Source organism: Anomaloglossus baeobatrachus, chromosome 1, assembly GCF_048569485.1.
Source record: "Anomaloglossus baeobatrachus isolate aAnoBae1 chromosome 1, aAnoBae1.hap1, whole genome shotgun sequence".
Classification (NCBI taxonomy): Eukaryota; Metazoa; Chordata; class Amphibia; order Anura; family Aromobatidae; genus Anomaloglossus; species Anomaloglossus baeobatrachus.
In genome coordinates this window covers 583,677,918-583,702,944 of record NC_134353.1, presented here as the reverse complement: position 1 = coordinate 583,702,944, position 25,027 = coordinate 583,677,918, and the positions used below count along the sequence as shown (strand labels likewise).

The following is a 25,027-nucleotide window of genomic DNA, read 5'->3' as shown; positions in this document are numbered from 1 at the left end:
CCATTGGCGGAGAATGTCCCATTGTAGTGGACGCAGTAAAACTGCGCGAAAGGAACTGCCTCCATTGCTACCATCTTACGTAGGAAGTGCATGAGGCGTCTCAATGTGTGCGACTGGTTCTTAAAGAAGAGCTTGCAGCCCGTAGTGAATGCTGTTTGTCTAGCGGCAGCTTCACTATCGCTGAGAGAGTAAGAAACTCTATGCCTAGATATGTTATCGATAGGGTCGGGGTCGGATCTGACTTTAAAAAGTTGATGATCCACCCAAAACTCTAGAGAGTCTCCAGCGCAACGTTCGGGCAGTGTTGGCATGTTTCCTAAGAGAGTGCCTTGACAAGTAGATCGTCTAAATACGGGACCACAGAGTGACCCTGAGAGTGCAGGACTGTGACTACTGCTGCCCTGACCTTGGCGAAGACCAGTTGGACTGTCGCTAGCCGGAAGGTAGAGCTACGAACAGAGGGTGTTCGTCTCCTATAACGAAGCGTAGAAACGCTAGTGCTCTGGATCAATCGGCACGTGTGGATAAGCATCCTTGATGCCTAATGATGCTATCCTTTTGAGTCCACATTGGACGAGGAAAAATGGGACCTGCCCGAGCCTCGAAAAGGCCGAAAACCCCGACTGCCTCTTGCTCTGTTGGGGTTTGTTGTGTCCGGGCTGAGGAAAGGATGAATCCTTACCCCTGGACTGTTTGATGGTTACATCCAACGCTCACCAAACAGTCGGTCAGCAGAAAAAGGCAACTGGTTAGGCAACCTTTTTTGGAAGCAGAATCTGCCTTCCATTCACTTAACGAGCAGACCAGGCTCTGCTTAAAAACACGGAGTAGCGGAGGCTACCGCCGCACGGTTCGCAGAGTCCAGGACAACCTGAATCGCGTAAGAAACAAATGCAGACATTTGAGAGGCTAAGGATGCCACCTGCGGCACAGATGTACGTGTAACCGTGTCAATCTGTGTAAGACAAGCTGAAATAGCTTGGAGTGCCCCAAGGGAGAGAATGCCGGAGCCAACGGTGCGCCGACAGCCTCATAGATGGCTTTCGACCAGAGATCCATCTGTCTGTCAGTGGCATCTTTGAGTTTGCAGTTCCATCTCCCACTGCAACTATGGATCTAGCTACAAGCCTGGAGATTGGAGGATGCCGCTCGGGACATTGGGTCCAGTCCTTGACCAAGTCAGGGGACAGGGATAACGTGTATCCTAAGCCGTTTGGAGAAGCGCATATCTGGATAAGCGTGGTGTTCCTGGACTGCCTCTCTGAAGGCAGAGTGGTCCAGAAAAATACGTGAAGCTGACTCCTCCACTGGAGGAGCTGTGAGAAATAACCCACATTCTATAGATGGACGCTATAAGATTATTTACTATGGCGTCACAATCAGGTGTATCCAGATTGAGAGCGGTCTCAGGATCAGAATCCTGAGCCGCTACTTCCGCCTCATTACACAGCGAGTCCTTCTGTTAGGACCCTGATGAAACCAAGGCCGCTCATAGCGAGCCCACTTAGGCTGTCTGGGACTGACGTCCGTGCAGAGCCGTGACTCTGGGATGCGTGTGACATTCCCGGAGCTGTTAGTTATTCACACTGAGGGGGGCCATGGATCAATGATTCAACAGTGCCCATATTGTGAGAGACATGTCCGGACTGCTAGGCTTCTAGTATCATAGCCATAGTCTCAGAAAAACTGTCAGTAAATACTGCAGACACCGTCCTCATCCCCTGGCCAGTAGTGCATACAATGGGGGCCGTATAGCCGTACATGCTGTACCAGCTGTATAGAAAAACATGTGGTTCTGCACCTTTGTTTTACACAGAGAATATGCTGATAACTCCTCCGCATAATCCAGGAGGGTATATACAACGTGCGACCAAACAGTGCAATGTATATAGTACAAGCATATCTATAAGTGCACTTCTGCACTAGTGGGGTTAGCACCACAGGTGCTGCTTAACGCCTGTTACAGCGATTGTGTGACTATCAGAATGCCAGGGTCTTCCACACTTGTCTCTGTATCGTACAGAAACTGACACTAATGGCTGCCGGTGTCCTTGTAGAGAAGGAAGCCGTGGGCGTGCCTGAGAAAGTGCGGGAATCCGGATTCACAGTGCACACAGTGAGAGGGGTGGAGTATGCAAAACATACTCCAGCTCTCAGCTCTGCTCTATGCAGCGTCACGCCCCTACCCTGACTGTCAGGGCTGTGGGCGGTAACGAAGGGAGACTAGGCCCAGAAGCCGGGGACTCGAGTTAACAGCGCGGCCGCCGTAAAAGCGCGGGCCGCGCTGAAGTCCCCGGCGCACCACAAGTGCCAGCCGCGCCGCAGTTCCAGCGGCCGGCGCGACCGATTCATAGAAGTGGCCAGCGTCCCGCCCCTCTCCTGACTGGCAGGTCTGGGGGCGGGAACGAACGGAAGCAGGCCGCAAAAACCGGGGACTCTAGTTATCAGCGCGGCCGCCGTAAAAGCGCGGGCCGCGCTGAAGTCCCCGGCGCACCACAAGTGCCAGCCGCGCCGCTGCCAGCGGCCGGCGCGACCGATTCCTGGAAGTGGCCAGCGTCCCGCCCCTCTCCTGACTGGCAGGTCTGGGGGCGGGAACGAACGGAAGCAGGCCGCAAAAGCCGGGGACTCTAGTTATCAGCGCGGCCGCCGTAAAAGCGCAGGCCGCGTTGAAGTCCCCGGCGCACTACAAGTGCCAGCCGCGCCGCAGTCCCAGCGGCCGGCGCGACCAATTCCCATAAGTGAGCCTGCTTCAGCAAAGCTGAATGAGGCCATGGCACAGGCGCCGCAGCGCTGATGTCCCCCGGCGCACTACAACACCCAGCATGCTGCGGTGTGAGCGCCAAATGCACGGGGACACAGAGTACCTTGAGGAAGCAGGGCCATGTCCCTGATGTACTCCGCTCCATCCAGCATCTTCTCCAGGGGCTGTAGATGGAGCACGGTCTCAGTGCCTGGAGACCGGTAAATCCCACTTCACCCAGAGCCCTGTAAAAAGGGATGGGGAAGGAATCAGCATGTGGGCTCCTGCCGCCGTACCCGCAATGGGTACCTCAACCTTACAAACACCTCCGACATACAGTGGGGTGAGAAGGGAGCATGCTGGGGACACTATATGTGTCCTCTTTTCTTCCATCCGACATAGTCAGCAGCTGCTGCTGACTAAAAAGTGGAGCTATGCGTGGATGTGTTGCCTCCTTCGCACAAAGCACAAAACTGGTGAGCCAGTGATCCCACTGGGGGTGTATAGCCAGAAGGGGAGGGGCCTTACACTTTTAAGTGTAATACTTTGTGTGGCCTCCAGAGGCAATAGCTATACACCCAATTGTCTGGGTCTCCCAATGGAGCGACAAAGAAAAAAAAAAAAAAAAAAAAAAAAAAAAAAAAAAATCGCACTGCACTCGCGGTACACGGGTGTACCGCTAGTGCAGTGCGAGAATGGCAATAGCTGGCTACGCAGGAGAGAGGGAGAGAAATCCCTCCCTCCCCCCCTGAGTGCCGGCCCATCCCCCGCAGCTGAGGTCTGCTCGCACGAACGGACCTCAGTTGGAAGGACACACGCATGACACTCGGCTCTGCCGTACTGCCAGCACGAGCCGAGTGTCATGCAAGGGGATCGCAGTAATCCCCGTGTGGCCCCAGCCTAAATCATAGTACCTGTATTATTCTGTATATATACACACACTGCACAGTACCACTTCTGTTCTGTATACCGAGTGTAATTGTCAGTATCTGTATTCTATCTATATGCAATACACAGTACCACTTTGTCCTGTTCTATATATTTGGTGTAATTTTCAGTACCTGTATTATTCTATATACAGTATATATACACTGCACAGTACCACTTCTCCCATTCTATATACAGGGTGTAATCCTCAGTATCTGTATATATCACTCCTGTCCTGTATACTGGGTGTAATTCTCAGTATCTATTATTTTGTTTACACAATTCACAGTACCACTTCTCACATTCTGTATACTGGGTGTAATCCTCAATAGCTCTATAAATCATTCCTGTCCTGTAATTGTCAGGATCTGTATTATATTGTATACACACTGCACAGTACCACATCTCCTGTCCTGTATACTGGGTGTAATTCTCAGTATCTGTATATATCACTCCTGTCCTGTATACTGGGTGTAATCCTCAGTATCTATTATTTTGTATACACACACTGCGCAGTACCACTTCTCACATTCTGTATACTGGGTGTAATCCTCAGTATCTGTATATATCACTCCTGTCCTGTATACTGGGTGTAATCCTCAGTATCTATTATTTTGTATACACACACACTGCACAGTACCACTTCTCCCATTCTGTATACTGGGTGTAATCCTCAGTATCTATTATTTTGTATACACACACTGCACAGTACCACTTCTCCCATTCTGTATACTGGGTGTAATCTCAGTATCTGTATATATCACTCCTGTCCTGTATACTGGGTGTAATCCTCAGTATCTATTATTTTGTATACACACACTGCACAGTACCACTTCTCCCATTCTGTATACTGGGTGTAATCCTCAGTATCTATTACTTTGTATACACACACTGCACAGTACCACTTCTATTCTGTATACTGGGTGTAATCCTCAGTATCTGTATATATCACTCCTGTCCTGTATACTGGGTGTAATCCTCAGTATCTATTATTTTGTATACACACACACTGCACAGTACCACTTCTCCCATTCTGTATACTGGGTGTAATCCTCAGTATCTATTATTTTGTATACACACACTGCACAGTACCACTTCTCCCATTCTGTATACTGGGTGTAATCCTCAGTATCTATTATTTTGTATACACACACTGCACAGTACCACTTCTCCCATTCTGTATACTGGGTGTAATCTCAGTATCTGTATATATCACTCCTGTCCTGTATACTGGGTGTAATCCTCAGTATCTATTATTTTGTATACACACACTGCACAGTACCACTTCTCCCATTCTGTATACTGGGTGTAATCCTCAGTATCTATTATTTTGTATACACACACTGCACAGTACCACTTCTCCCATTCTGTATACTGGGTGTAATCTCAGTATCTGTATATATCACTCCTGTCCTGTATACTGGGTGTAATCCTCAGTATCTATTATTTTGTATACACACACTGCACAGTACCACTTCTCCCATTCTGTATATTGGGTGTAATCCTCAGTATCTATTACTTTGTATACACACACTGCACAGTACCACTTCTATTCTGTATACTGGGTGTATATACTCAGTATCTGTATATATCACTCCTGTCCTGTATACTGGGTGTAATCCTCAGTATCTAGTACTTTGTATACACACACACACTGCACAGTACCACTTCTATTCTGTATACTGGGTGTATATACTCAGTATCTGTATATATCACTCCTGTCCTGTAATTCCCAGTACCTGTATTATTTTGTATACACACTGCACAGTACCACGTCTCCTGTCCTGTGGTTAGATAGGCTGCATTAGATTTCATTATTGGTTTATTATTTTCTACATTCTTCTGGGCTAATAAGAATAAATCTTCAAAACCTGTTTAATATGATTATCGCAAGTTTGGAAGTTATGTCCTCTGTTCTGGATAGAGGATGATTTTCTGTTCACTGTGGAGCCAACGTCTGGGACCCCCAGGATCCCGATAAAGGTGGGTTTGAGGAGCAGCATGTAAATGGAGCGGTGGTGGATCATACACACTGCTGCGCCATTCACATGTGGCTTTTCAAATAACTCCTTTAAGTCAGTGGTGGGGGGCATGAGAATGTAAGTCACTGATCGGGGCTGAGGGTCTTACAGTATGTGGGCAGGTGGGGTGTGTGTGCCGGGCTGCTTTTGGGTCCCAGTCCGGCCCTGATCACCTCTATATTGGTTGTGTGACACCCCGCTGTGTACCCCTAGCCTAATTGAAGAGGTCGAATCCGAAGAGACTTTCAAGCAGGGCTGTGGAGTCGGTAAGCCAAACCTTCGACTCCGACTCCGACTCCGACTCCTCAAATTCTCTTGCACCGACTCCGACTCCGGCTCCGACTCCGACTCCGGCTCCGACTCCGACTCCGACTCCTACATATATTGCTTATAGTTAGGTGAAAAATTTATTGTAGTACATGAATATGTGTATGTGAACATCAGACATTTAATAATTTTTATGATACAATAATCAAGATATTTGGATAGAACATAAAATATATTTATTGGAATACAACTTTAGAACACAAAAAACTGTAATAAATTGTAAATATGTAATACACTATGTAATATACAGTAGATTACATATATATCTTGTGTGTGTATATACACTGTATATATATATATATATATATATATATATATATATATATATATATATATATATATATATATATATTTTACATATTTACAATTTATTAGTTTTTTGTGTTCTAAAGTTGTATTCCAATAAATATTTTATGTTCTATCCAAATATCTTGATTATTGTATCATAAAAACAATTAAATGTCTGATGTTCACATTGTACTACAATAAATTTTTCACTTAAATATAAGCATTATACTAAATGTTATTATTTAGTAAAATATTCAGCACATTCTGCATTGCACTCCTGTCCCCAATTTATTATATATTTTAGGAGTCGGAGTCGGTGCATTTTATACCGACTCCGACTCCGACTCCACCAAAATGAGCTCCGACTCCGACTCCGACTCCACGACTCCGACTCCGACTCCACAGCCCTGCTTTCAAGGAAAAGCAGATTCAAACACTTCGGAGGAGTTTTACTTTCCTGAAGAGTTTTATTTCTCCGTAAAGAATATTTTACAGGTTTTTTTTTACTGGATTATCAAATTTACACCTCATGCACTGACATACACCCCCTTCCCCTCCAGGTATTTTCACCAACCCAGTTTCTAGGTGATTTTTGGGGAGGATCCACATAAAAAGAAAACTATGAGCGGAATGGTCCCATGTATAATCCACCTATAGAAGAGCTTCCGTGGGACATCTACGGACCCCACTACAGAAATGTTAGCCCATCACCACATTCACAGCAGGTACAGGCGGATTTAGAAAGAAAAAAAAACACACCAACTTTTTAAGAAAAGATGAGGGAAAAAAAAACATTTCTAACGGAACCTCCAATATTTCCCAACCTCTTGGGGCTCAGGACTGCACATCTGGGCAGTGCCAGGAGTCCAGCGCAGACCTGTGACCCCCCATATACAGGCTAACAGCCCCCATTATCCCTACAGAGAAGCCCCTGACTCCATGTGCGGAGCTGAGGGGACTGTAGAACTTCCCAGGTGGCAGCACAGGACACAAAGAGCACATTGCTGACCCACATTCTGCCTTACCTGGTACTGAGCTCTGACAGCCATTTTAGAAGCAGGAATCAGGCGGGGGCTCAGTAAATTCCAGTTCCTCCCTCCTTGGCCAGCACCTGTGTACAAGGAAGAGGACTTACACCGCGGCACAAAGGTGTGGAGAGTGGAAGCGCTGATCCTGCCCTATGGAGAGCGGCCGCCCGTGCTCCTGAGAGAGTGGCCGCCCACCTGCCCTGCCCATCCCGGCCAGGTCTGACGCGCTCACCTCACAATGTAATCCGAGCCACAGCCTCACTCACTCACACAACAACCCGAGGGAGGCAGCAACGTGCGGGAGGAGGGACGAGTGCTGGGATACACGGCGCTAATGGGGAAGCAGCCCACAAGCCCTCCACAGCACAAGTCACAGCACTAATGGGGAAGCAGCCCACAAGTCCTCCACAGCACAAGTCACAGCACTAATGGGGAAGCAGCCCACAAGTCCTCCACAGCACAAGTCACAGCACTAATGGGGAAGCAGCCCACAAGTCCTCCACAGCACAAGTCACAGCACTAATGGGGAAGCAGCCCACAAGTCCTCCACAGCACAAGTCACAGCACTAATGGGGAAGCAGCCCACAAGCCCTCCACAGCACAAGTCACAGCACTAATGGGGAAGCAGCCCACAAGTCACAGCTCCTACACAGCACAAGTCACCGCTCCTACACAGCACAAGTCACCGCTCCTACACAGCACAAGTCACAGCTCCTACACAGCACAAGTCACAGCTCCTACACAGCACAAGTCACAGCTCCTACACAGCACAAGTCACAGCTCCTACACAGCACAAGTCACAGCTCCTACACAGCACAAGTCACAGCTCCTACACAGCACAAGTCACAGCTCCTACACAGCACAAGTCACAGCTCCTACACAGCACAAGTCACAGCTCCTGCACAGCACAAGTCACAGCTCCTACACAGCACAAGTCACCGCTCCTACACAGCACAAGTCACCGCTCCTACACAGCACAAGTCACAGCTCCTGCACAGCACAAGTCACCGCTCCTACACAGCACAAGTCACCGCTCCTACACAGCACAAGTCACAGCTCCTACACAGCACAAGTCACAGCTCCTACACAGCACAAGTCACAGCTCCTACACAGCACAAGTCACAGCTCCTACACAGCACAAGTCACAGCCCCTACACAGCACAAGTCACAGCCCCTACACAGCACAAGTCACAGCTCCTGCACAGCACAAGTCACAGCTCCTACACAGCACAAGTCACAGCTCCTACACAGCACAAGTCACCGCTCCTGCACAGCACAAGTCACCGCTCCTGCACAGCACAAGTCACCGCTCCTACACAGCACAAGTCACAGCTCCTACACAGCACAAGTCACAGCTCCTACACAGCACAAGTCACAGCTCCTACACAGCACAAGTCACAGCTCCTACACAGCACAAGTCACAGCTCCTACACAGCACAAGTCACAGCTCCTACACAGCACAAGTCACAGCTCCTACACAGCACAAGTCACAGCTCCTACACAGCACAAGTCACAGCTCCTACACAGCACAAGTCACAGCTCCTACACAGCACAAGTCACAGCTCCTACACAGCACAAGTCACAGCCCCTACACAGCACAAGTCACAGCTCCTGCACAGCACAAGTCACCGCTCCTACACAGCACAAGTCACCGCTCCTACACAGCACAAGTCACCGCTCCTACACAGCACAAGTCACAGCTCCTACACAGCACAAGTCACAGCTCCTACACAGCACAAGTCACAGCTCCTACACAGCACAAGTCACAGCTCCTACACAGCACAAGTCACAGCTCCTACACAGCACAAGTCACAGCTCCTACACAGCACAAGTCACAGCTCCTACACAGCACAAGTCACAGCTCCTACACAGCACAAGTCACAGCTCCTACACAGCACAAGTCACAGCTCCTACACAGCACAAGTCACAGCTCCTACACAGCACAAGTCACAGCTCCTACACAGCACAAGTCACAGCTCCTACACAGCACAAGTCACAGCTCCTACACAGCACAAGTCACAGCTCCTACACAGCACAAGTCACAGCTCCTACACAGCACAAGTCACCGCTCCTACACAGCACAAGTCACCGCTCCTACACAGCACAAGTCACCGCTCCTACACAGCACAAGTCACAGCTCCTGCACAGCACAAGTCACAGCTCCTGCACAGCACAAGTCACCGCTCCTGCACAGCACAAGTCACCGCTCCTACACAGCACAAGTCACAGCTCCTACACAGCACTAATGGGGAAGCAGCCCACAAGTCACATCTACACAGTACAAGTCACATCTACACAGCACTAATGGGGAAGCAGGTCCTACAAAGCACAAATAGTCAGGAAAAGAGCCCACAAGTCTCCATAGCTAATAAATATAAATAATCAGCAAAACAGCCCACAAGTCTCCATATCTCACACACTGCACAAATAGGAAAACAACCCACAAGTCTCCATATCTTGTACATATAAAATTTCAGAGAAAAAGCCAAGAAGCAGGGGAGTAATGACCGCGGTCGCAGAGATCACCAGTGCAACCGGGCCCGGCAGGGTCAGGGGCCCAGCGCTCGCCCTGTAGAGAAGCAACCAGCTCCTCTCTGTGACAGAGACGCTGCGCTGGTCAGCGCCACCGGGATCCCCTCGCCCATCATCGCAAAAAGTAATGATGAAGGATGGAGCGCAGCGCTCCTCTCCATCTTTCATCATTCTTCCCCTGTGCCTGCACTCAATGTCTCAGTGCAGCAGAGCATGGTGACGTCACTACAGCTGTGCTGAGACATGCAGAGCGTAGGATGGGAGGGTGCTCTGACCAGAGCAGTGGGGAACGAAGAGAGGTGAGGAGTTGTTTATTTATTTTTTTTTAATCAGTGAGAACACGGTGGCCTATGGGGGTGCATTAAACGGTATGGGGGCTGCATAATACAATATGAAGGACACCTTATACATGCATTATGGGGGTGCATTATAATACATGGGGTGCATTAAATGGTATGGGGTCTGCATAATATAATATGAAGGACTATGGGGCTGCATTATAAAACATGGAGGATTATGGGGGTGCATTATAATACATTGAGGACTATGGGGCTGCATTATACTATATGGAGGCCTATGGGTATGCATTAAACAGTATGTGGGCTGCATAATACAACATGAAGGACACCTTATACATGGACTTTGGGGGTGCATTATAATACATGGAGGACTATGGGAGGTGCATTACAATAATTGGAGGGCTATCTTATACATGGAGAACTATAATATATGGATGATTATAAGATATAGATGACTACAGGGATGCATTCTAATATATGAAGGGTTATGTGGGACCCATTATACTATATGGAAGGCTATGTGGGGGCCATTATAGTATTTGGAGAGTTATATACGAGGGGACAAAGATGAAAGCATGGGAGGGGAAAGTTTTGTGATGAGGGAAAGAGGCTCTTTCCCTCAGCACTTTGCTTTCCCATGCTCTGCTATACATCTTTCCCTCAGCACCCAGTTTTCCCATGCTCTGATTTCATAGGAAAGCTGGGTGCTCAGGGAACGATGTATAACAGAGCATGGGAAAGCTGGGTTCCGAGCAAAAGATGTATAGCAGAGCATGGGGAAGGTGCGTGCTGAGGATAAGATGGATATCAGAACATAGAAAAGCTTGGAGCTGATAGAAAGAGGGATTTCAGATCATGGTAAACATGGGTGCTGAGGGAAAGAGCCAAGTGTCAGCGACACTATCCCGTACCCTGATTGTCAGCATAATTATCCACTAACCCGAGTGTCGGCATCATTATCCTGTACCCCGAGTGTTGGTGTACGGTTGGAGGGGCCCAGGTCCAAACTTTGCACCAGGGCCTATCAAACTCTAGTTACGCCACTGCCCACAAGTCTCCATATCTTGTACACAGTGCAAAAAGTCAGAGAAACAGCCCACAAGTCTCCATATCTTGTAAACAGTGCCAATAGTCAGGGAAACAGCCCACAAGTCTCCATAGCTTGTACACAGTGCAAATAGTCAGGGAAACAGCCCACAAGTCTCCATAGCTTGTACACAGTGCAAATAGTCAGGGAAACAGACCACAAGTCTCCATATCTTGTACACAGTGCAAATATTCAGGGAAACAGCCCACAAGTCTCCATATCTTGTACACAGTGCAAAAAGTCAGGGAAACAGCCCACAAGTCTCCATATCTTGTACACAGTGCAAATAGTCAGGGAAACAGCCCACAAGTCTCCATATCTTGTACACAGTGCAAATAGTCAGGGAAACAGCCCACAAGTCTCCATAGCTTGTACACAGTGCAAATAGTCAGGGAAACAGCCCACAAGTCTCCATATCTTGTACACAGTGCAAATAGTCAGGGAAACAGCCCACAAGTCTCCATATCTTGTACACAGTGCAAAAAGTCAGAGAAACAGCCCACAAGTCTCCATAGCTTGTACACAGTGCAAATAGTCAGGGAAACAGCCCACAAGTCTCCATATCTTGTACACAGTGCAAATAGTCAGGGAAACAGCCCACAAGTCTCCATATCTTGTACACAGTGCAAATATTCAGGGAAACAGACCACAAGTCTCCATAGCTTGTACACAGTGCAAATAGTCAGGGAAACAGCCCACAAGTCTCCATATCTTGTACACAGTGCAAATAGTCAGGGAAACAGCCCACAAGTCTCCATATCTTGTACACAGTGCAAAAAGTCAGAGAAACAGCCCACAAGTCTCCATAGCTTGTACACAGTGCAAATAGTCAGGGAAACAGCCCACAAGTCTCCATATCTTGTACACAGTGCAAATAGTCAGGGAAACAGCCCACAAGTCTCCATATCTTGTACACAGTGCAAAAAGTCAGAGAAACAGCCCACAAGTCTCCATATCTTGTAAACAGTGCCAATAGTCAGGGAAACAGCCCACAAGTCTCCATATCTTGTAAACAGTGCCAATAGTCAGGGAAACAGCCCACAAGTCTCCATATCTTGTACACAGTGCAAATAGTCAGGGAAACAGACCACAAGTCTCCATATCTTGTACACAGTGCAAATAGTCAGGGAAACAGCCCACAAGTCTCCATATCTTGTACACAGTGCAAAAAGTCAGAGAAACAGCCCACAAGTCTCCATATCTTGTAAACAGTGCCGTCTCCATATCTTGTACACAGTGCAAATATTCAGGGAAACAGACCACAAGTCTCCATATCTTGTACACAGTGCAAATAGTCAGGGAAACAGCCCACAAGTCTCCATATCTTGTACACAGTGCAAAAAGTCAGAGAAACAGCCCACAAGTCTCCATATCTTGTAAACAGTGCCAATAGTCAGGGAAACAGCCCACAAGTCTCCATATCTTGTACACAGTGCAAATATTCAGGGAAACAGACCACAAGTCTCCATAGCTTGTACACAGTGCAAATAGTCAGGGAAACAGACCACAAGTCTCCATATCTTGTACACAGTGCAAATAGTCAGGGAAACAGCCCACAAGTCTCCATATCTTGTACACAGTGCAAATAGTCAGGGAAACAGCCCACAAGTCTCCATATCTTGTACACAGTGCAAATAGTCAGGGAAACAGCCCACAAGTCTCCATAGCTTGTACACAGTGCAAATAGTGAGGGAAACAGCCCACAAGTCTCCATATCTTGTACACAGTGCAAATAGTCAGGGAAACAGACCACAAGTCTCCATAACTTGTACACAGTGCAAATGACTGAAACTTGTTATAAATGTGTAAAATGTCAAGCATTTCTGCCCCACATTTTTGGGAAAATCAGATTTACAGCAATTTTATTAGGTTTTTTTATGGTTATGATTTATCCACCTTTGGGCCATTAGTACTGTGCAAAATTTTTAGGCAGGTGTGAAAAAATTGCTGCAAAGTAAGAATGCTTTTAAATATAGAAGTGTTAAAGGAAGTCTGTCAGCAGGTGTTTGCTACCTCATATGAAAGCAGCATGGTGTAGACTATCCTGCAATGATAAGGGTCCTGCTGCTTAACAAACATAGCAATAAACAACAGATCAGACCTTGAAAAGGCCGGCATCCCTGAATTTTCTGTGTTAACCCGTGCAGCATGCTTGGTTCAGCTTAGATAGCAAAAACCTGCTGACCGATAGAAACATGTGAACCACTTCTGCTTCCGTCTGCTCATTACGAGTACCGAGCACCAGAGCATGGTAGTGCTCGCTCATCACTAACAATAACCACTTGTGAATTGTTTAATATGATTAGTTAAAGGGGGTTTATAAGTGAATTCTGGCCACATTGAAATATTTCCTTAATATAGCATAATACAAAACAAAGTTTGAGGGTACAGCCATCTAGAGGTTGGGTAAGTGTTCATTTTCCATTGAATTGTTTGCTGTGTAGTTCTTCAATACAATAATTAATTTGGACTCTTTGACGGGCTTGCCTCGTGTAGCAAGTATAATGGAAGTCAATGGGGAACTCGAAAAAATGCTCACGTTTCCCATTGACTTCCATTATACTCGGTACACGAGTCGAGCTCGTCCAAGCTTCCAAATGCTTGTTAGGCCCGTTTCACACGTCAGTGAAAACCACTGACGTTTTTCACTGGCGTGTAAAACACGCACATGTCCCTCCGTGTGCCGTGAATCACGGCACACGTGGGTTGTCTAAGTGCAATCCGGGCTCCGTTCTCCGTGGCCCGTGATTGCACTTAGAGATTAACTCACCTGTGCCCGCTCCCGCTCTCCATGATGCTGAACGCTCCCGCGGTGCAGCACCCGGCCGGCGCTGACCCCCGCAGCAGCTGCTTCCGGGTCGGCTGTGTCGTGCATCATGAATTTGCGCAACAGTAATGAGCCGGCTCAGAAGCAGCAAGCAAGAGAACATCGCTGGAGCCGGGTGAGTAAAAATGATTTTTATTTTAAAAGCACGTTTTTTTCTGGTACGTGTTTCACGGACCACACCACTGCGTGGTCCGTGGGACATCAGTGATGCCAGAAAAAAATGGACATGTCTCCGTGCGGCAATCACGGACATGCGGGTACGCCGCACGGAGACACGTGCAGTGAAAAATCACTGACGTGTGAGCAGACCCATTCATTATAATGGGTCTGCGTATGTCAGTGATTCTGGTACGTTTAAAAAAAAGCACAAACGTCCCAGAATCACTGACGTGTGAAAGGGGCCTTACAAGCACCGAACATGGTAATGCTCGCTCATCACTAAAAGTGACAATATGTCAGAGCTCACAGCTGAGCAATAGAGATAGTCAAATCCCTAAGGCTATGTTTACATGTGGCATCTTTTTGTCAGTGCATCTTGAGTGCATCAAAAACGCACAGCGGCAAAAACGCAACAAAAAGGCACTGCTTTTTTGCCGCTGTGGGTTATGAGCCAGATGTCCAGCTACAGGTGTTCCAGTGACCTCACGCCACCAAGGTTATCATGTTGCAGAGCAGAAGAGAAGCTGGAATAGAGGTCTATCCTCTTCAGCGATGAGTCTTGCTTTTGTCTTGGACGCAATAATTGCCAAAGGTTAGTCTGGAGACCTCGTGGGCTAAATGTGAAAGTGTCTCAAGTCATTTTTCAACAAGACATTGCCAGGCTACATGTTCCTGGTGCTATAGTGAGTAGATTGCTTAGCTGGAATAAACGTGCTACACTGGCCTGCAGAGTCTCCAGACTTGTCTCCATTGAGCACATATGTGACGTCATTGGCCGGAAATTGCAAAGTGAGCTGTCAGCAGCAGATATTCATTATCTGCATGCCCAAGTGTATTCAGTGTGGCAGAACATTCCTAAGACAACCATTAATAACTTCATTGATTGCAGCCAAGGCTTTGTGAGTGTATTTAGGTGCATGGTGCTCATACTCAATACTTAAAGGGAACCTGTCAGCAGAAATTTCGCCGAAAACCTAAAAGATTCCCCCTCTGCAGCTCCTGGGCTGCATTCTAGAAAGGTCCCTGTTATTATTGTGCCCCCTTTCTGACCAAAATAAAGACTTTATAAAGTGGTACCTTTTTGTATTCAGATTCTGTAAATGTGACACGGGGGCGGGCTGCCTGATGGCCGTTATTCTGCCTCTTGCCGCTTTAGGCCGTTCCCCATCACTGATTTCCATAGTTGTGGACGCCGTCCAGTGCTCCACAGGTCCCCGCGCATGCCCAGTGCCTATCTCTCGTGGATGAGCACTGTGCCCAGTGTCACCGCTGGTGACGTGCGCGCAGGCTTTAGATTATGGGCGGTGCTGTGATGTTTATTACCAAGCAACCGCCCATAATTGCGGGACCGCGCTTTCCCCGCGGCGTCCTTCATTCTGCGCAAGCGCGGTGCTGCTGACCTCACATCACCTCCTTCCCATCTATTTCCTGCCTCAGGGCAAGATGGGAAGGAGGTGACGTGGGGTTAGCAGCACCGCGCTTGCGCAGAATGAAGGAGGCCGAGGGGGAAAGCGCGGTCCCGCGATTATGGGCGGTTGCTTGGTAATAAACATCACAGCACCGCCCATAATCTAAAGCCTGCGCGCACGTCACCAGCGATGACACTGGGCACAGTGCTCATCCATGAGAGATAGGCACTGGGCATGCGCGGGGACCTGTGGAGCACTGGGCGGCGTCCACAGCTATGGAAATCAGCGATGGGGGACGGCCTAAAGCGGCAGGAGGCAAAATAACGGCCATCAGGCAGCCCGCCCCCGTGTCACATTTACAGAATCGGAATACAAAAAGGTACCACTTTATAAAGTCTTTATTTTGGTCAGAAAGGGGGCACAATAATAACAGGGACCTTTCTAGAATGCAGCCCAGGAGCTGCAGAGGGGGAATCTTTTAGGTTTTGGGCGAAATTTCTGCTGACAGGTTCCTTTTAATATAGCAAGATGTTTTTAAAAAAAAATTGTTTCCATTTTTTAAAGTTTTGCATATCATTAACATGTCTATCAATGTAGTGATTTTAATATCTCCAATACTTTTCTTTCTTGATGTTGCAGTTTCAATGTTGAGGAATATATTTGTTTGTATGAAGGTCTGTGGATTATGTATACTGCTGTATAATATATACACAGTGGTATATTATTGTAAGGCTACCTCTTTAAGCAATATAATGGCTGATATTAGTGGTGGTCACACAGTGTTGTAAGCAGAGAAGACTACCACAGTGGCTGAATAGAATATTTCTATGAATGCTCTTTACATACATTTTTTTTAATATGTACAGTGCCTAGTGAAAGAATTCACTCTGGTATTTTACCTATTTTGTTACTGTACAACCTGGGTTTAAATATTTTTTGTGTGATGCATTAGCACTAAATAGTCTAAGTTGGGGAAGTGAAGTAAGAAAAATATAGGCAAAAATAAAATTTATACGATAAAAATTACCATGTACATATGTATTCACCACTTTTTCTATGAAGGCCCTACAAATTTCAGGTGCAATCAATTACCTTCATAAGTCACATGCTTAGTCAAAGGAAATCCACCTGTATGCAATCTAATGCCTGCTTTACACGCTTCAATAAATCTTTCAATCCGTCGTCAGGGTCAAGTTGTAAGTGACGCACATCCGGCGTCGTTCGTGACGTATTTGCGTGTGACCCCTACGTGCGATCAAGATTGAACGAAAATACGGTGATCGCATACACGTCGTTTATTCCTCATACATTGGACGTTTTGTTGTATGAACCTAGTCAATTGTAACGTGTGACATCCCTCATACGATTTTGGTGTCTGATGCTATGTGCGCAGGTGTGCGCTCTGCACCGCAGCTTAAAAAAGGTCTGCTTCAGAGCGCAGCTGAAAAGCTGCGTTCTGAAGCGCCTCACAATGTCTGTCATTCACTAATCTCTGTCAGTCGGTCACTATCTCTGTCCCTCTCTCTCTGTCTATGTCAGTCTATCCCTCTTACCCCCTCTCTCATACTCACCGATCCCCGATCCCCGGCGCGGCGCTGCACTGCATTCACACTGCTCTGGCGGCTTTTACTGTTTTGAAAAAGCCGGCCGCTCATTAAACAATCTCGTATTCCCTGCTTTCCCCGCCCACCGGCGCCTATGATTGGTTACAGTGAGACACGCCCCCACGCTGAGTGACAGGTGTCACACTGCACCCAATCACAGCAGCCGGTGGGCGTGTCTATACTGTGCAGTGAAATAAATAATTAAAAAAAACGGCGTGCGGTCCCCTCAATTTTAAAACCAGCCAGATAAAGCCATACGGCTGAAGGCTGGTATTCTCAGGATGGGGAGCCCCACGTTATGGGGAGCCCCCCAGCCTAACAATATCAGCCAACAGCCGCCCAGAATTGCCGCATACATTAGATGCGACAGTTCTGGGACTGTACCCGGCTCTTCCCGATTTGCCCTGGTGCGTTGGCAAATCGGGGTAATAAGGAGTTATTGGCAGCCCATAGCTGCCAATAAGTCCTGGATTAATCATGTCAGGCGTCTATGAGACACCCTCCATGATTAATCTGTAAGTTACAGTAAATAAACACACACACACCCGAAAAAATCCTTTATTAGAAATAAAAAACACACACATATACCCTGGTTAACTACTTTAATCAGCCCCAAAAAGCCCTCCATGTCCGGCGTAATCCAGGATGCTCCAGCGTCGCTTCCAGCGCTGCTGCATGGAGGTGACCGGAGCTGCAGAATACACCGCCGCTCCGGTCACCTCCATGCAGCAACTGAAGACAGCCGGCGATCAGCTGAGCTGTCACTGAGGTTACCCGCTGTCACTGGATCCAGCGGTGGCCGCGGGTAACCTCAGTGACAGCTCAGCTGATCGCGCTACTCACCTCAGTTGCTGCGTGGAGGTGATAGGAGCAGTGGTGAGTAGCGCGATCAGCTGAGCTGTCACTGAGTTTACCCGCGGCCACCGCTGGATCCAGTGACAGCGGGTAACCTCAGTGACAGCTCAGCTGATCGCCGGCTGTCTTCAGTTGCTGTGTGGAGGTGACCGGAGCGGCGGTGTATTCTGCTGCTCAGGTCACCTCCATGCAGCAGCGCTGGAAGCATCCTGGATTACGCCGGACAAGGAGGGCTTTTTGGGGCTGATTAAAGTGGTTAACCAGGGAATGTGTTTGTGTTTTTTATTTCTAATAAAGGATTTTTTCGGGTGTGTTTTTTTACTGTCACTTACAGATTAATCATGGAGGGTGTCTCATAGACGCCTGACATGATTAATCTAGGACTTATTGGCAGCTATGGGCTTCCAATAACTCCTTATTACCCCGATTTGCCAACGCACCAGGGCAAATCGGGAAGAGTACCGGGTACAGTCCCAGAACTGTCGCATCTAATGTATGCGGCAATTCTGGGCGGCTGTTGGCTGATATTGTTAGGCTGGGGGGCTCCCCATAACGTGGGGCTCCCCATCCTGAGAATACCAGCCTTCAGCCGTATGGCTTTATCTGGCTGGTTTTAAAATTGAGGGGACCGCACGCCGTTTTTTTTAATTATTTATTTCACTGCACAGTATAGACACGCCCACCGGCTGCTGTGATTGGGTGCAGTGTGACCCCTGTCACTCAGCGTGGGGGCGTGTCTCACTGTAAGCAATCATAGGCGCCGGTGGGCGGGGTAAGCAGGGAATACGAGATTGTTTATTGGGCGGCCGGCTTTTTCAAAACAGTAAAAGCCGCCGGAGCAGTGTGAATGCCGTGCAGTGCCGGGGATCGGGGATTGGTGAGTATATGAGAGAGGGCTGCTCAATTCACTTACTCAGGAGTTTAGCGGTCACCGGTGAATCCTTCACAGGTGACCGCTAATCAGGACGCGGCACAGACAGAGCCGCAGCATGACCATGAAGTCGGGTGAGGTTCACCCGAGTTCATTCTGACAGTGCGGCTCTGTCTGTGTCTGCTGTCATCTGCCATTCAGCTCTGCTACATGGCTGTCTGTGTCTGCTGTCAGCGGCCATGTAGCAGAGCTGAATGGCAGATGACTTAGTAAAAACGCATCCCCTACACATTACACATGCTTGGCAAGTCAATAAAAAAAAAAAAAAAAAAAAGGTGCCCAATGCATACGTCACGGAACACATGATCTAAAGGATCGCACACAAAATTGATCAATTTAACATAGACTACTAACGCACGTGTGACAGCAAATGAACGACCTACGTGCAATCTCATTCAATCGCATATGCAACCTGGGCGTGTCACATCGCATACGAGATCGCACACCTAATTGTAAGGTGTAAAGCTGGCTTAAGTGTCACATGGTCTCTCGGTATAAGCACACACCTTTTCTGAAAGGCCATAGACTGCAACACCATTAAAGGGGTTACCCGGCTTATTTTGAGTTTTTTTCATTATTACCCTATTGGGCTACATTGGGGCAGGTAAGTAGATAGAGACCACTTACATGCCCTGCTGTCAGCCCCTCTCCCCCGGCTCAGAGTGGTCATGTGACCGCTCCTGCCACGATTTTGCTGCTTCCGGTCATTTCATGTCAACATGGGCAGGGCCATGTTGACATGCAAATCTGGAAACAGCATGTCGCTGCCCTGCTGGGCGGGTACTGTGTGTTGGGTCCCCGCCCCCTTCCCTGCACCCTCCCACACATTCCCCTGAACCCCGTACTCTGCCCACAACCTCCCCCTGCACTTCTGTGGGACCCGTGACCTGGGGCGGGGCCTGGCGGCGGCTGCCGTGGTGTCAGCGCCAGCACCTGGCCCCTGCTCAGGATCACACATTTAAATGTACCAGCATCACAGATCACAGATGCCGATATATTTGAAAGCGCTGATGAGAAGGAGCGTTGCGCTTCTCATCACTGCCCGGCTGTCTGTGCTCTCTTCAGCACAGTGGTGACGTCACTACTGTGCTGATATGTCCAGAGCACAGACAGCGGACGAACGTGCAGGAGCGGCGGGGACCGAGGACGGGTGAGTATGTACTCCCTACATGTGTTCCCTATGGGGGTAGGGAGGGTTGGTGCAGAGCGCCGTGTGTGCGTGCAGAGCCCGATGTGTATGCGGTGCAGAGCCTGATGTGTGTATGCGGTGCAGAGCCTGATGTGTGCGTGCAGTGAAGAGCCCGATGTGTGTATGCGGTTCAGAGCCTGATGTGTGTATGCGGTGCAGAGCCTGATATGTGTATGCTGTGAAGAGCCTGATGTGTGTATGCGGTGCAGAGCCCGATGTGTGTATGCGGTGCAGAGCCCGATGTGTGTATGCGGTGCAGAGCCTGATGTGTGTATGCGGTGCAGAGCCTGATGTGTGTATGCGGTGCAGAGCCTGATGTGTGTATGCGGTGCAGAGCCTGATGTGGTGGGGGGTGCAGACCCTGATGTGTGTATGCGGTGCAGAGCCTGATGTGTGTATGCGGTGCAGAGCCTGATCTGGGGCTGTTATTTGCAATGCTGTAGTGATAACAGGTCAGGTGCTGGGGCAGAATATACTGACAGGGAATGTGTGTGCAGGGGGCGGGCAGGGGGCGAGGCTGGACACTGGGGAGGGGCTAGACACTGAGGCCAGGCGGTGCCAACTCTGACTGGGAGGTTTTGCACAGGAAGTGGTCAGTTTGCTGGAGCTGAATGTAAACAAAGAGCTGCAGAGAATAAAGGGATAATTCAAGAGGAACAAAAGTTAGAAAACAAAAAATAACAATGTAGGGGTGTTTTAGATGACAATACAGCACAGATTAGCTTAAACTCAAACATTTTTGATATGTCGGACAACCCCTTTAAGCAAGAGGCACCACTAACCAAACAACACCAAAAAGCCCAAGGAGATCTGCAAACCAGTCAGAGACAGAGTTGTTATGAAATACAAATCAGGGTTGGTTTTTAAGATAAAAATATCCCATTCTCTGATGACCCCTGAAGAATCATCAAATCCATTATTATCAAATGGAAAGAACATTGTAAAACAACAGATCTGCCAAGAGACAGCTACACACCAAAACTCTTAGCCCGGGCAAGAAGGGCATTAATTAGAGAGGCAGCACAGAGACCAAAGGTAACCCTGAAGAAGCTGCAAAGTTCCAAAGCAAAGACTGGAGTATTTTTCCATACGACCACAATAAACCATACACTCCATAGAACTATCCTTTATGGAAGAGTGGTTAGAACAAAAGCTTTTTCTTACAGCCAAGAATTGGAATTTTTATTTTGAGAAGAGACTCCTCAAAAATATAGAGGAAGGTGGTGTGGTCAGATGAGACCAAAATAAAACTTTTTAGCCACCATGGTAGACGCTATGTCTGACGCCAAACCAACACAGTTCATCACCCCAAGAACACCATCTCCACAGTGAAACAGGGTGGTGGAAGCATCATGCTGTGGGGATTTTTTTTTGGCAGCAGGGACAGGAAAAATGATTTGAGTCAAAAGAAAGATGGATGGTGGAAAATACAAGGATATTCCTGAGCAAAACTTGTTTCAGTCTGTTAGTAAATTGACTGAGACGGATCTGTCATGATTCCTCCTCCCAGTGCATCTAGGATGTAATGAAGGATTGTATGCTGTCTGGTATCTGGGTGTGCAGAGCTGTCAGTGAGTTGAATGACAGTGCAGTTGTTCATTCTGGTTCTGTGAAGTGCTGGGTTGTTGAGGTGTTCAATCTTCCCAGTGATTGCCCAGCTACTTAGTTGAGCAATCTCTCCCAAAACTCTGCCAGTTTTGCATTCTGTTAGAGTGGTGCTGTTGGCCTGCATTTTTGTGTTTTGCCTGTTTGGATTATTATCTAACACCGGACCATTGTTTGACTATTCCCCGGAATGTTCCCTGTACCCGATGTGCTCTCCTGGTATTCTGATCCCAGACTATTACCTGATTACGCCTGAGTTTATTTCCTGAACCCAAGACGTGCCCTCTTGGTATTTTTACCTCTGATAGTTACCTGACTACCTTGCCTTCAGATCTGCCCGTGAGTACCAACTAGCGTCACATTATAACCGGACATACCTTTTTTCTCACCTATGAATCCAGTGACTACACTCTGTGACCAAATGGCGAATCTGACCCAGATGGTTCAGGATCTGGCCATGGGTTATTAGAAGTTAGAATCTTCACACTCCCAGTTAAAGGGTCAATTTTCTAGTTCTTTGGGTCCTTCCCAGATCCCCACACTGCCAACTGTAGTCATGACTTCTGGACCGTCTGACATGCAATTTGGCTCTTTCGAACCTGTTGTGGCACCTTCTGATAAATTTTCATGAGAGAAGAACAGTTTAGAATTTTATTACAATTTTTTACCTTGCGACCCCGGTCCTCAAGGAATCAGTCCCAGCGTGTGGGATTAATCATGTCTCAGGGGGATCCTCACACTTGAGCACTTTCTTTGCCTCTACTAGCCCCAGAACGGTCTTTTGTTGACACCCTTTTTGACTCATTAGGGATGATCTATGACGAACCTGACATGGACCAGGTGCTAGAGGCAAATATCATGAACCTGACGCAGGGGGTTACTGCTGAGAACCATAACTCTGAGTTTGACACTGTTCTTCAGAAGTCCTCTGTAATGCTGGAGCGATCAGGTGTCAATTCTCTGAGGTATTTCTGATACTCTTAAGGATACTATTTTGACTGAATCCTAAAGGCTACTTTACACACTGCGATATCGGTCCCGATATCGCTAGTGTGGGTACCCGCCCCCATCTGTTGCGCGACACGGGCATATCGCTGCCCGTGCCGCACAACATCGCCCACAGCCGTCACACATACTTACCTGTCCGGCGACGTCGCTGTGACCAGCGAACCGCCTCCTTTCTAAGGGGGCGGTCCGTGCGGCGTCACAGCGACGTCACTGAAACGTCACTGAACCGCCGCCCAATAGCAGCGGAGGGGCGAAGATGAGCGGGACGTAACATCCCGCCCACCTCCTTCCTTCCGCATAGCGGCCGGGAGGCAGGTAAGGGGAGCTTCCTCGTTCCTGCGGCGTCACACGCAGCGATGTGTGCTGCCGCAGGAACGAGGAACAACCTCGTTACTGCTGCAGTAACGAGATTTGAGAATGGACCCCCGTGTCGCTGATTAGCGATTTTGCACGTTTTTGCAACGATGCAAAATCGCTTATCGATGTCACACGCAACGGCATCGCTAATGCGGCCGGATGTGCGTCACGAATTCCGTGACCCCAACGACTCCGCATTAGCGATGTCGTAGCGTGTAAAGCCCGCTTTACACTCTCACAGGGATGGACAAACCAGGCAAGATGTAAAACCATAAATCCACAGATCCCCCAAACTGGCTAGTACTTGCCCTAGAACTGACCATGATTTGTCCTTGCCTGATAGCGGAGGTTGGTACCCTAAGATCACATAATGACGCCCAAACTCGTCAACGGCTGACCCTCAGTGTCTTTGACTGTACCCTAAGCTATCAACTAAATGTAGCACAAAAACAATAATAACTATAAATGAAGTGTACAGAGGTAGAGGATGAGACACAGGACTAGGAAAGTGCAAATAGAGTTGGACAGGAATGATGAAATAAAAGAAACCAAAAAGAATAACAGAATATGTAGAAAGCCTCCCAAACGTAAATTAAATGAAATGTGTGATAGCTGGGAAGGATTCACACAGACAAACTGCAGGGAATAATAATAGCAATGCCTCAGTAAGAAAATGTTAACAGAGGAGCTAGGACTCCAGACAACCATCCATCCATAAATATAGCCATCACTTAGACATGTGTATAAATAGTCCCTCCCAAAATGTAATTGGGCAACCCAAGTGAGAAAGTGCACACACCTGAATAGAAGTGAAACAGGAAGCCAAAACATAAGAAAGAAAGACAAGAGACCCTTCAGGAGTTGGACCAACATAAAACAGGCTGTAGTCCAACCAAGAGGGAAACTGACCAACAAGCAGCAATCCCCAGTTCAAAACCTGAAGTGGATATAAGCAGGGCCGGCTCCAGGTTTTTGTGGGCCCTGGGCGAAAGAGTCTCAGTGGGCCCCATCCACACATAGACATGCACAGATACATACACATACAGGCACACGTACACATACTTATTTAAAGAGAAATTCACAAAAACACATAAATAGACATAAATCTAGACACAGTCATATACACTGACATACATAGATACACATCATACATACACACACACATTATTTTTATATATTTATCCTGTATATATATTTCTAATATTGGGAAGCCGGCAACAGCCTCATTCACTTCCCGGCTTGTCTAACAGACATGGTCGCACATAGGGCACACTAACACTGCTGTATATACATCACAAGAGAGGCTGGGGACAAACACAATACTGGGGGGAATACATATTACTGAGGAAAGGGGTATACAGCAATGGGGGGCATACAGCTCTAGAGTAGGGCAGTGACTGAGGTGGGGGAGACAGCTGTGAGGTGGGGGGTTGACATGCAGCTCTGGGTGTATACAGCTCTGGGGTGGGGGGGGACATACAGCACCTGGGTGGAGGGGACATACAACTCTGGGGGTATAGTAGTATGCAGCCCCATATTGTGTTATGAAGCCCCCATTGTCCTCCATATAGTATTATGTAGCCCCCATATGCACTATGCAGCCCCCATATAGCACAATGCAGACCCAGATAGCATTAGGCACCTTCATGTAGTATACAGCACACATATAGCACAATGCAGACCCAGATAGCAATAGGCACCCTCATGTAGTACACAGCCCCTAAATACCACAGTGCAGAGCCAGATAGCATTAGGTATCCTCATGTAGTACACAGACCTATATAGTACAGTGCAGACCCAGACAGCACAGTGGAGAGCCAGATAGCATTAGGCA

General features: G+C 47.9%; 1 protein-coding gene across 1 annotated transcript in view; it reads right to left on the bottom strand.

Moving 5' to 3' along the window:
• Positions 1 to 7,532, bottom strand: part of LOC142245237 (tight junction protein 2-like) — an 84,052-nt gene extending 76,520 nt beyond the window's left edge. The window contains exon 1 of the mRNA XM_075317802.1: positions 7,329 to 7,532. Within this exon, the coding sequence (XP_075173917.1) occupies positions 7,329 to 7,352 (24 nt within the window). The 5' untranslated portion in view covers positions 7,353 to 7,532. The remainder of the gene's footprint in view (positions 1 to 7,328) is intronic.
• Between the last annotated feature and the right edge of the window lie 17,495 nt (positions 7,533 to 25,027).